Source organism: Lissotriton helveticus, chromosome 7, assembly GCF_964261635.1.
Source record: "Lissotriton helveticus chromosome 7, aLisHel1.1, whole genome shotgun sequence".
NCBI lineage: Eukaryota > Metazoa > Chordata > Amphibia > Caudata > Salamandridae > Lissotriton > Lissotriton helveticus.
In genome coordinates this window covers 573,419,990-573,432,714 of record NC_136068.1, presented here as the reverse complement: position 1 = coordinate 573,432,714, position 12,725 = coordinate 573,419,990, and the positions used below count along the sequence as shown (strand labels likewise).

General features: G+C 43.6%; 1 protein-coding gene across 1 annotated transcript in view; it reads left to right on the top strand.

Moving 5' to 3' along the window:
- REEP2 (receptor accessory protein 2) overlaps nucleotides 1-12,725 on the top strand; it is a 131,331-nt gene that overhangs the window by 61,524 nt on the left and 57,082 nt on the right. Inside the window, exon 2 of the mRNA XM_078650607.1 lies at nucleotides 1,696-1,768. Within this exon, the coding sequence (XP_078506733.1) occupies nucleotides 1,696-1,768 (73 nt within the window). The remainder of the gene's footprint in view (nucleotides 1-1,695; nucleotides 1,769-12,725) is intronic.

The following is a 12,725-nucleotide window of genomic DNA, read 5'->3' as shown; positions in this document are numbered from 1 at the left end:
TGTGGCATCCCAATGGGAGGTATCATGTAGGCAGCATCAAAGAGAGATGTTACCAAAGAGCTGGATTTTAGGTGCAAACCATGAAACCACCACTGAGAGCCCTGGAGGCAGTGCTGCTGCCTGTCCATCTACTGCTCTTCAACTCAAGATTGAATAGTGTCCTCAGCTAGGCCACAGGCCTCAAATGCACCCTATCCGGGCTGACACTGTCACCTATCCTTTACCATGCCTTCCTGTATTGCTGGTCAATGTCTAACAAAGGTCTCCTTTTGTTTCACATATTTTGAACAACGTGCCTGTAACTATGAGGGATGTATTCCAATTCTGGAGTCTGCTTCAAGTCCATGCAGTATTGATTGGTGCTTTTTATCAAATGTAATTGAATGCTTTATCTGTGGGCCAACCTGATAGCGAAACTCAATTTGAGGCCTTCCCAACTTTCCCTGTGAACTGACATCTAAATTCTTTTCACCATTGTTGCAGTCCTAAAATGTTTAAAACACACAAATAAATTCCCAAAATGTTTTTAAGGGATATGTTCTATGAAAAACTCACTTACAAAAGTAGGTGGAATTAGGAAATGCACAAAGCTGCGAGCCAGCCTCCCCTATAACTTTGCTCCCCTCTACAATAAATGTTGTCTAATTGACTGGATTGCCTATATATGCACTTACCTTTCGATATTCTGTCCTCAATATTTTTGTAATATGATATGATGGCTGTTCATATGTAGTAGTGCAGCCTGTATTTGGGAAAGAATGCACTTATAGAGCACAGTCATAATGTTTGGTCATAGCTGAGGGCCATGCCCCCCTAAAAATATACATCTGGCTACAGGCCTGCGTCAGAGAAACAAAAGAGGAGATGGATTGGTTGCCCCTCTCAAACTAGCAGGTTACAATAAAGGGGACAGGGTTAGGAGGACTGTCCATGAAAGAAAAAAGGTAGATAAGGCCAGCATATTGTGATAACTATTACCTGATGTTCATATAATGTTCATAACACACAAACTCCCCACAATAGGTGGTATGTTTGAAGCCAGTCTACATGTGTTGTTAGACAGGTAGACATTTGTTGTGTATTAATATATTTATGTGTTTTTATTTAGCACAAACATTATCCAGAAGTGTCAGAGCGCTTTACAATAGAGCGAAGAATGTTACATGAGAAATTCAGAGTAATGGGGTAGTAGGTGCCAATACTTATAGCTACTACGGCAACTCATTGTGAGAGTTACGTATTTACTAATTACATATTCATTACAGATGACATATTTAGAAAAGTTACATCCTACAGCTCTGATCCAGGTGTTTTCAGGCGTTCTGTTTTGTGCATTCCTTTACGGTGGGCTCAAGCCTCAAAGATTACTTTATTTTGCTTCTTGAGAACTGCAAAGAAAATTGCTCATACTTTAGAAACGTATAATGATCGGTTTCCTGTCTGGATCCTGCGCGTTCCATTAAGTCTGGCAGTAGCTGCCTTCCATTACATGTAGGTATGTAAAAGCTGAATGTGTTAGCGTGGTGATGAATCCTAATCCCTCATCCCACGTGGTGATTGTACGTCAGAAACACCCATGCTACCGTCGCCTCACTTCCGCACCTCCCGCTTCCGGCAAAGAAAAAAACAGGAAATGATTACAACATTGAGTGCTCTATTTTTACCTCTTTCTTCTTTCCCTCCATCTCTTTATAGGTTGTTTTTTGGCACACTGTACCCGGCATATTCCTCCTACAAAGCGGTGAAGACAAAAAATGTTAAAGAATACGTAAGTCAATCATTAGTACGTATATTAGGGTGCTTGGTGTCCAAGTGCTTAGAGCCTGGGATGGAGGCATTCTCGGGCACCCACATGTATGCAGACCTGGGAAAGCTAAGAAATATTCCCTAGGACAGGGTTCTTATCAAGTCGTCCAGGGACCCCTGGGGGGTCCGCAGTTCCTGTTCAGGGGTTCTGCAACTGCTTAGAAGCTTACAAAATATTAAAGGGTTAATAAAGTGTAAGAAGCAAAATGTAAACTTGAATATATTAACTTGTTAAATGTGAAAGAATTTGCAACAGGAGGCTGCAAATTAAGTTGGTGTCCTCAGATTGATTTTGGGGAACAGTGCAAATGCTTCAAACAGAATATAGGATGGACGATGGGTGGCCTCAGATAAATTTAGGAAAGCTATACCTCCACATCAAAATGAAGATTTGGATGTTTTACATTTGTTGGGGAATTGAATAAAATATGTCCACATTTGTGTATTAGTTTGATGAATGCCTTTTTTTTGTTATTTTGTGTATTGTTTTGAGGATCAAATCATTAAAATTGCTTAAGCTGGGCTTCCAGTAATGGGCGTCCCCGTATTCCAATAATGCGTAAATGGGGGTTCACAGAAGTGAAAAGGCGAAGGACCACCGCCCTAGGACATCTTGCCTCCGCATGCCCTCGATAAGTAAATGAATGAGCGAGTTATTATTTTAAAGTCTGCATTGCATTGTCCAAAAGTTGCATTCAGAGTTGATTGCTCTTGACGGCATATCTCTGCAGCCACCACCATGCTCATGTATATACCTGTCAGACAACGATTAAACACAAATTAATAATTGAAGAGAATGCTTTAAGAGGTCGTGATGGCCTTAGCCTCATATGTCATGCCCCATCTGCACCAGAAAAACTTTTTTTTATTTTTTTTATTTATTAAGTTTTCTTGATGAACAACTTAAAATCCTGTACAAAAACGGTCTAGGGTAAAAGCATTACTGTGCAGTAACAGTATTCCCATCGGGAAGTTTTTGCATCTGATTTTACCTCTTCACTTAGATTCAGTGTCTAAATGTTATCTTTAATCAGGGCTTTCAGTGGAATGAAAAAACTGGGGGGTCTCTCAAAGGGGCGAGTCCAGTGTAATTAAGGGTGTGGCTTAAAAAATACTTAAGCTAAAAATTTGTGCTTAGCATAGTGTGCCGCCCGACTTGTATGTTGCCGCTTCTGTCATTGCATCCAGATATGTAATACAAGTAGCATCATACATTCAACAAGTCAGGACTATTGGCTTTGCCAGTGGTTGTTAGTTGCATAAGATAAAGAAGCAGCAACTATGGCTTGTATATAATATTGAGAACCTTCCACTTAAAGCCCTGGTGACACCACAACAATGTTGTTGCTCCTGAGTATCAAAAAGAGCAGGGACATGCAGAGAGAAAATGACTCTCTTTAAAGGATTTCCCTTCCCTTACACGCTCACCTGGAATGACATCATGCTGTAACTTCTCCACTTGTGAGAAGCGAGCAGTGTGAGCAGCGCACATCCATGTGCCTGCTGTTACTGCAGTCTGGAAAAAAATGGACCGCCTGTGCCAGGGTACAAAACAGAGCCCGATAGAGACCCGCGAAAAAAAACTGCCGGTGCTCAGAACCGGTGAGACCCGGCCCACTTAATGCCCTGTCTTTAATATTTCAGACTCGTGTTCTGTCTGCCTCAGTCCAACATGAAAGCAACAAATATAAGAAATGGTGTCATACATTAGTCATTTGGAAAGAACACTTTCAGCTATTGTAAATAACACACACGTACGCACGGGTGCCCCCCTTACACGTAAAGGATACTTTAACTGCGGAGCCACTCGGAGAAAACAATTTAAAACAAGCACCAAGATATCAACGTGTATTTTTCACTGAATGAATAAAATGCACTGCTTGTGTTTTTAAAGGGAATAGTCAGGGCCGGACTGGCCGTAGCGGGCACTGGGCCGTTTTTGCAGCATATGTTCGGCCCTGTAACAAAATCGGCCGAAACCAGCCCCGGTAAAGAGCTCGGCGGCACCCTCAACCCCCTGGGGGAGGGGGCGGCCGAGCGCTTTACCAGGGCCGGTTTTGGTTCCCAGTCCGGCCCTGGGAATAGTTTAGTGTGTCGATGTGCTTAGACCACAACAATGTATGCCTCTGACTAGCAGCCTTTACATTGTTATGTTCTTTGAATACAGACACCCTAGCAATTCAATCTAGGTGCGATTAAATGTTTTCCGGGGATGGACGGGTTTTGCTGACTATAACCTTCTGCCTCTCACCTTTGTAGTATATTGAATTGGAAGACATCAAACTTTTCCATACCAAGTTTGACAATCCTTGCCAGTTATAGGCGATGTATCTCGAAGTTTGGGACCGTCTTCATATCCTTACTGGTTGAGTAAACGTTTTGCTACCTCTAGAGGCATAAAGCAAAGACGCTTACAAGCAGCTCTGCGTGTGTCCTTATTTGTCAGTGACCTTTAAAGTGGGGTTCTAGATGCCTCAAAAGATGTTTCAGCAATCAGTGAGCTCTGAGTGCCAATATTACTGGGTGTCGACAATTCAAACTGGATGGTGGGGACAATGTTTGCTCTTCAAGCTCAACCAGAGGCAGCACGATCCTATTGCAGGGTTAATAATCTGACAATAAAAACTTCTAGATAAAAAAATACTAAAAAAAAACTCATCAACAGTTGATGGCACCCAACAAGTGGCCAATGGAGGAAGTTTTGCTTGGAGGTGGAAAATCTTTAGGTGGTTCATACCTCTCTATACATAGAATCCAGATGTCTGGTTCGATCTTGAAACCACACCCAAGGACCACCTAATCGAAAGAAAAAAGGACCCTATATAGCCTCATCGCTTACTGGGCTAAAATAGGGGGCCTTTACAATAACATCCAAACCCTAGATGTCTGTGAAAGGAACTTCTGGAAAAAAAGGCACTGTTTCTACCATAATCCTTCAAAGTAACTACCCTTCTGGTGTTTTTACACACTTATCTCTCCCCATCAAATATGTTAACAAACAAAAGCAATTTAAGAACAATAATCTTATGGACTGTGGAAAATACATCTTCTCTTCCTCACTCAAGTAGGTGACCCCAAGGAAGGGAAATGCGTAGCTTAAACATCCCTTTCAACAAACCCTGAGGCGAGGAAGTTAGCAAGTTGCAAAACTTGATCTCCAAACCATTTATATATAGATTTATTTTTGATGTAGAGCGCCCATTGATGCACCAAAAAATCTGGAGCCGCGATAGATTGAGAATGAGCCATAAGCAATCTTTGCAGGGGGGGCCAACTTGGGTTTGGAACGAAGAAGAACTCCGCCCTTTAGTAGGTAGGGACTCTAGGCAGCTGGATGTTTAGTTACAGATTCTAGCCTGGTATGGGGTGTTCAGCCTCTGTGAGACCATGTATTATTACATACATGCCCCCACACCACTGTTTCTGGAGTGCTTCGAGAAGCAAACATTAATTCATCGTGCATACTGTGGTAGGCACCGTCCGCTGCTGATTCCTTGAATGTTGGAGCAGTGAGGGGTGACGTGTCACAACTTTATTCTCAACTGTACATGTGGAACGGGACAGCCCTCTCCCTGGGAAACCTGCACCAGAGTACAAGGGCTCCTCAGAGCAGAGAGAAGCACTCTGTGAGAGCAAGGCAAGCACAGGGAGACACATGCCACTGGTGGAACATCTACCGACAAGGTGAATAACGTAAATTCGGTCATGGTCAAGTGTCAAAAGAGGATAAAAGGTGCATCGTTCTCTTGTGCGCAGTGTACATGGGCGCCCTAAGAAGGAAGGTAGTACTACATCTGGAGTAGGAAGCCACCTGTGGTAAATAAATAAATAATACCCTATTTTTGACTAGACTTATAGCATAACAGATAGCTCAATAAAATAAGAGTCAAGATTCGAGGTAGTAGGAGTTTCTGCAGGTTTATTACAGCATAAGGACAGGATCAGGACAACCTGCATAGGAACAGAATGACAGGGCCCAGCAGGACAACTGGGGCCCAACAAGGGAAAAGAGGCCCAGCAGCTGCTGGGGCTAGGTCTGGGATGAGCGCGCTAACTTTCAATAACAAAACACAGGCATATATACATAGCGCGAACACATAGCATTACATTGCAGTAGGCGTAGCAGTGGGTGGAGCAGAAGGCGTGACGCGTAGCAGTCGCGAAAGATAACAGTAAAAAGAGGTGTAACTGGGAGTATACATAGACATGTGATGCAAACGTAACAGAATATGTCATGAATGGGCGGAAACATAGGAGGGGGCTACCTAAGGAGCCGGGACCTCTAACCTAATGGTGCGCGAAAACTGGCAATGACGTGTTACTAGGAGAAGCTGGGGGCTACGAACTCTGTGTTAGGAGCAGAGACTAAAGTCTGGAGGGTCGGAGCGACATGTACCTAAACCCTATCTGGTATCTGATGTTTAGGGAACATGTTGATATGAACTAGAAGTCATGAGGGGAGAAGCTAACTTGACTCTAAGACTGGACCATGCATTATTCTACATGAAGTGCGTGATGAGGAATATTAAATGACCATTAATACAGTATTTCTCTAACGTGGAGCCGAGTAGGCTAGACAATGACGGAAACTATTGATGCAGTTCAGTAGCTTAGGAATGCAGAAGAGGAGGACTGAACTGATAGCTGGAACTATAACATACTTTTGGCAGACTCAGAGGCAGAGCCAAGCTGCACCGGGCACTGCAAGGCAGGAAGTAAGTGAAGGGCCGAGGATACAGGTGGGGGCTGTATCGCTCCTCAGCGAGGCTTTCAGGAAACAGGAGCTGAATCTGTGGTCCGGGCCCTTTTGAGGCCTGGAAACGGGGACTTTATAATGGAATAACGTGCACACTGAGAAACGTGGCAACATTACTTACATAGGCCTGATATTCGTAGTATTCACGAGGACTGGAAAATGACATACCAGAGGTGGACACAACTATAATTGCGTCATTAATCGGACATGGGGAATAACATATGCATATTGGTCATGCACACATAACATATGATGGATGAGGCGTAGGGACACAGAACATGGCAAAATTTACTTTTCCACATTCCCTCCTTGTCACTACGTTTCCATCAGGAAACATCAATTTTCATGATACCATCTATCATTTCATACAGTACCATTTGCTCGTCTCGAATTGTCTTGGAACGGGATTTAGAACGGGGCTTGGGACTAGGAATACAAGAGGTAGCACACATGCTGCAAATCGCAGGGCCACATTGTATAAAGAGGCAGCAGCTAAATATGATCGCTACTGCAATACCTAGAAGAGACAGGACTTTCCATCCCCATGCGGAAATTATATTCCAGAACCAACCGGACCATGTCCAGGTGCCTGGATCTTGGTGTAACAGATGGGCAATTTTATGGAGTCTGGTTATAGCTGAATAAACAGACGGCGCGTTATTTGGAATGAAAATGCAGCAACTAGATCCGATGACTCTACAGGCCCCGCCCCTATCGGCCAGTATGACGTCAAGGACGAGACGATTTTGCAAAACGACAAATCTCATAGCAGATTGTTCTTCGGTTAGGTTACCTAGAGCAGAGGCAGTCTCATTTACTACAGCTTCAAGGGTTCTTGTTAACCTACGGATCAGTTTACTATTCTGGACAGGTCCTACAAAGAAGAAGAAACCTTTATTGAAATCTGTATACTGTTCTAGAGTAGTTTCAGTATAATCGACAATTGGGGACTCCCTTCTATGTCTAATGTGTACTAGATGTGTGTTTCTGTGATAATCAGATGGGGCTAGGAAAACAGGTGGCAGTAGGAAAGCAATGTAACAAGTTCCCTCCCAATCGAGGGGCAGACGAACATATGCAGTTTGACCACAAATAAAATAAGAATGACGTGAAGCTTTGAAAATAGATTTCCCACTGTCACTATACTTGATAACAGTAGTACATTCACTATGGCCTACGTGTACAGAACCATAACTACGGACACATAATTCGCCTTTGACTGGTAGTACTGAAATAGCAGGTAAGTCTGGAGTAGTATCAGACTGAACATTCAGGACCATGAAATTTGACGAATAATTTCCTAAATTATATACTTCATTTTCTAGATCTAAACCTGTTCTGTGGGGGAGACCTTTCTTGTCTGGAAAACATGTACTGTTAAGAAAAGACATATCTGTTGAGGATGACGTTAACGTGGACCATGCTCCACACGAACCATTATGTGAGAATGGATAAGGAAAAAGTGGCAGAACTCCCTTCGGTGTCTGGAAAGGGGGGAGTCGACCACACACCCAACAATTAGTGGCATTGCTGGTCTGGTGTGAATAATGTAACATACGGATAAATGTGTTGTTGCGCATAGCGAGGCGGTAAGAATATTCGTGAGGAGGCAGATCACTAAACGTGTGCTCTACTGTAGCATTAGCAGACATATTTACATGAGGAACTGGAAAACACAGGAAAAGTGCGTAACTAGTGCAGGAAATCATTATGCTGAGAAACAATATGAAACTTAGAAAAACGATACATTTGATTGAACTTTGACTGACTCTCTCACTATGGGGGTCTATTTTATACATGTCAGAAACAGTCTAACCGTTTCACCTAGGGGAGGACTTATACAATCAAACTGACTGACTTATTTTACTAGACCTTAATTTGAGCTTATACTCCTGTTGCGGAGTTTTCTCTAACAAGGGAGGGGTTGTAATAATGTCTTGTGCGGGACAGTCCTTTAAAACAATGTTCTGGCAATCTTTCGAATCCTGGAAATCCTTGGAAATGTTCTTGGAGACTGATTTCAATCCATTGAAAAGTTTTACATGAGAAAGATGGACCCACCCCTTCCTGCCTTCCAACTTGACGGCAGTTCGGGTGGTCAAGAGGACCTGACGTGGCTCCTTCCAACGTGGTTCCAGCGGACTTGATCTGTCAAAATTCCTGATCATCACAAGGGAGCCTGGAACGATCTCGTGCGGTGCCACCTCAGTATTGTCTGGAAATGCGGCGGCAACCTGTGAACGACATGAGTTGAGGGCAGACATCAAGGAAGCTAGGTAATCTGTCAGCATATTACATGAAACATCGGTAATACTTCGGGGTCTAGGAGTACCCCACATGTTAGGGGGGCGGCCGAATACGACCTCGTACGGGGACAGACCTGATCTGGAATGTGCGACCATGCGCATATAAAATAAAGCGACCGGCAGAGCTACTAGCCAGTCTACACCTTTGTCCTTACAGACTTTTGCAATGCGGATTTTCAGAGTCTGATTATGTCTCTCTACGAGACCGGCTGCTTCAGGATGGCGTACACAATGAAACTTCCACTGGTACCCTAACAACAGGGAAACGTGTTTCATGAGTTCAGATGAAAATGGCTGGCCGTTATCAGAATATACGACTCTAGGGAGTCCATATCTAGGGAAAAATTCACGAACCAACTGCTTGGCAGTGGTCGCGGCTGTGTAATCTGGGACTGGATATGCTTCTGTCCACCTGGACAAAGCGCATACCACTACAAGGACATACTTGAAACCTCGACATCGCTCCATCTGAATATAATCCATCTGGAGGACCTCAAAAGGGTGGTCAGGGGGCTGGAAACCACCTTGTTCCACCGGGACACTTTTACCTGGATTAAACTGACAACATATCATACAGGTACGGACTTTCTGCTTGGCTGCAGCTCGTAAATGCTTGTTGAACCAAATGTTCTGGATACTGTCTAACATAGCTTTTTCTCCTAAATGTGCTGGACTATGTGCGGTATTGATAATGACTTGAACCATAGAATCGGGGAGAAACCATGTGGCTCTACCCTTCGTTAACCATCCTTGATCTGTCTGGACCCCTCCTTGTTCAGACCATTTCTTGATTTCATCGGGAGTAGCATGTAACTGTATATCTATGACATCTTGTGTAGGGTCCTTAACTGTCATGCATTTAGTCGGATCTGGAGTATGTGTCATGTTAACTGGAATGTCTGGAGTCTGTGCTGTAAGCTTGGCTGTGCGGTCTGCTAGATCATTACCTTGGGAAATAATGTCAGTAATTTTCGTATGTGCTTTGCATTTCATGATAGCAATGGATGTCGGTAAATGTATGGCATCTAACAGGGCTTGAATAAGGAGACCATGCTGAATCTTGGTTCCATGAGAAGTCATGAAACCTCTCTCCTGCCAGAGCACTCCGAAGTCGTGTACAACTCCGAATGCGTAACGTGAATCTGTGTAAACATTAACTTTCAGGTTCTTGGCGTGTATACAGGCTTGTGTCAGAGCGACTAGCTCTGCTGCTTGAGCGGACAGGGTATCAATACGGTGTGTCTCAATAACTTCAGTGTCAGTAGTCACTGCATACGCGGCGACTAGTTCTCCTGTACTAGTTCTCATACATGAACCATCCACATAAAGTGTCAGGTCAGGATCTTGTAACGGAATGTCTGTCAGGTCTTGTCTTGGCTTAGTCGTAATGTTAACTACTTCCACACAATCATGTGGGTCTGGTTTTGAATTAACTGATGGTAACAGTGTAGCAGGATTCAGGACGTTGCAGCGTCTGATTACTATGTGAGGCTGGAACAGTGTCAATTCATAACCTGTTAAACGTGCAATTGTCAAGTGCTGAGTTTGTGTTCGGTTTAAAAGAACTTCTACTGAATGTGGGACTTGTACTGTCAGGGAATGTCCTAAAACTATGGAATCACTTTGTCTGATAGCTAGTGCTGTGGCTGCAACTGACTTGAGGCACGCAGGCAACGCCTGGGCGACTGGATCTAATGTGCTCGAAAAATAAGCACAGGGCTTGTATTGTCCTGCTTGATCTTGTGTAAGAACAGATAATGCTGTACCTTCGCGTTCAGTAACGAAAAGTGTAAAAGGCTTACTGTAGTTCGGTGTAGCTAGAACTGGAGCTTGACATAGGGCTTTCTTTAACTCATTGAAACTAAGTGTATGGTCAGATGTCCAAGGGAGGACAGTCGCTACGGCTGCCTCCTGTGTCGTTAACTGTATCAGTGGCTTGGCTAGAAATGCATACTGGGGAATCCATTGTCTACAATAAGAAGTAAGGCCGATAAAAGCACGTACCTCCTTCTGGGTTCTGGGCTGGGGAAGACTCGCTATTAACTGGATACGGTCGGGTGTCAACTGCCTACCCCTCTTGGACAGCAAGTGTCCTAAGTATACCACTTGCTGGACACAGAATTGAAGCTTCGAAGGTGACACCTTGTGCCCCATCTCGGCTAGAAAATACAGAACTGTAAGGGATGCTCGCTCGCAAGCACGTTCAGAACGGGCAGTGATCAGTAGATCATCGACATACTGGAGCAGGGCAGTGTCAGTTGGCATGTGAATATTGTCTAGTTGTCTCTTAAGTGCTTGACTGTAAATACTAGGACTTTCTGTGAAACCTTGAGGAGCGCGTGTAAACATATAGCTCCTTCCATTTAAACAGAATCCGAAAAGAAACTGGCTGTCTGGATGAATAGGGACACTGAAAAATGCATTCTTGAGGTCGATAACAGTGAAGAACGTGGCTTCGGAATCAATGGCTGTTAACAAGGAAGAAATGTCTGGGACAACTGGGTACTGAGGAATAATACATTTATTAAGCTCTCGTAAATCAATCACTAATCGATATACTGGGGGTGCATTCGGATCAGTACGTTTCATGACTGGAATGATCGGAGAATTACATACATTGGAGTCAGTTTCTACAACTACTCCTTGAGCCATGAGCTCGTCAATAATTTTGGATAAGGCTGCTACAGCCTCAGGTGGCAATCTGTACTGTCTGATTCGTGGTAACACTACACCTGGTTTGAGAGTCACACGATGGGGTGTGATTTGCATGTAACCTACATCAGTTGGACCTTGCGCCCATAAGTGCTGTGGAACATTAGACAATCTTGAATCAAAATCTCGTAATACATAGTGACCCTTAAAGTCACGTAGGAACAGACGTATTCCCTCTGGGGAACAGCAAATAACTGCACCTAACTCTTTCAGTGTCTTAATGCCTAATAGATTTTCTGGACATGACTTAGTAAGTAACAGATCAGTAGTACGGGACAATGGACCTACTTCTAGAGTGACTGGCTTTGATATCTCGTTAACTATTGGTTTTCCTGAAAATCCAAGGGAAACATTTCTTGAGCCTGAGAGCGGAGCCCCTGGAACTTCGGCATGACTAATTGTGGTCCTACTTGCCCCTGTATCAATCAAAAACTTTCTGTCTTTCCCTAATACTTGACTGTGAACATAGGGACCTTCTTGATCTACAGGTATCTCGATGAGAGGCAAGCCTACCTCCCTCTCTAGGCTGTTTCATGAATATGACTGGTACTCTGGATACTCAGACTGTGCATACTGATACATCTGCGATGTAACATGCTGTGTTGCAGCTATAGGCTGCGGTGCGGAAACTGTCTGTTGTGCATTCTGTGACTGAGGAATCTGTGAAACTTGTTCTTGTCTAGGCGGACGTGGTCTTTCTTTAGTCTTACCAGTAGCTATGTTGTGTTTCAGAACTGCACACTCGTTTATAAAATGACCTGGCTGTTTACAATAATTGCAGTTCCCTTTAACGGGAGCTGCAGGATGACTGGCTTGATTCGGACCCCTCTTCTGACTGTCTTGAGGAATAGATTGTGCAACTAGCACTTTCATTTTCGTATCTTTCATACGTTTTCTCTCGTGTTCTTGCTCTTCCCTGATTCTATTCTGGTGATACTGGAGCATCTGGAGCATCTGGGACGGGGTGTTTGCTTGCCAGGTGCTTTCGACTTTCAGAACTCGGTTTTTAATTTGTGGACTTGAATTCTCGACTAATTTAGTAACGAAAAGGTGAGGGTATGACTCACTACTTGTCTTGAGACCACTATTAATACTGAAACATTTTTCGAATCTAGAATAAAAATCACTAATATCTTCGTCTTGTT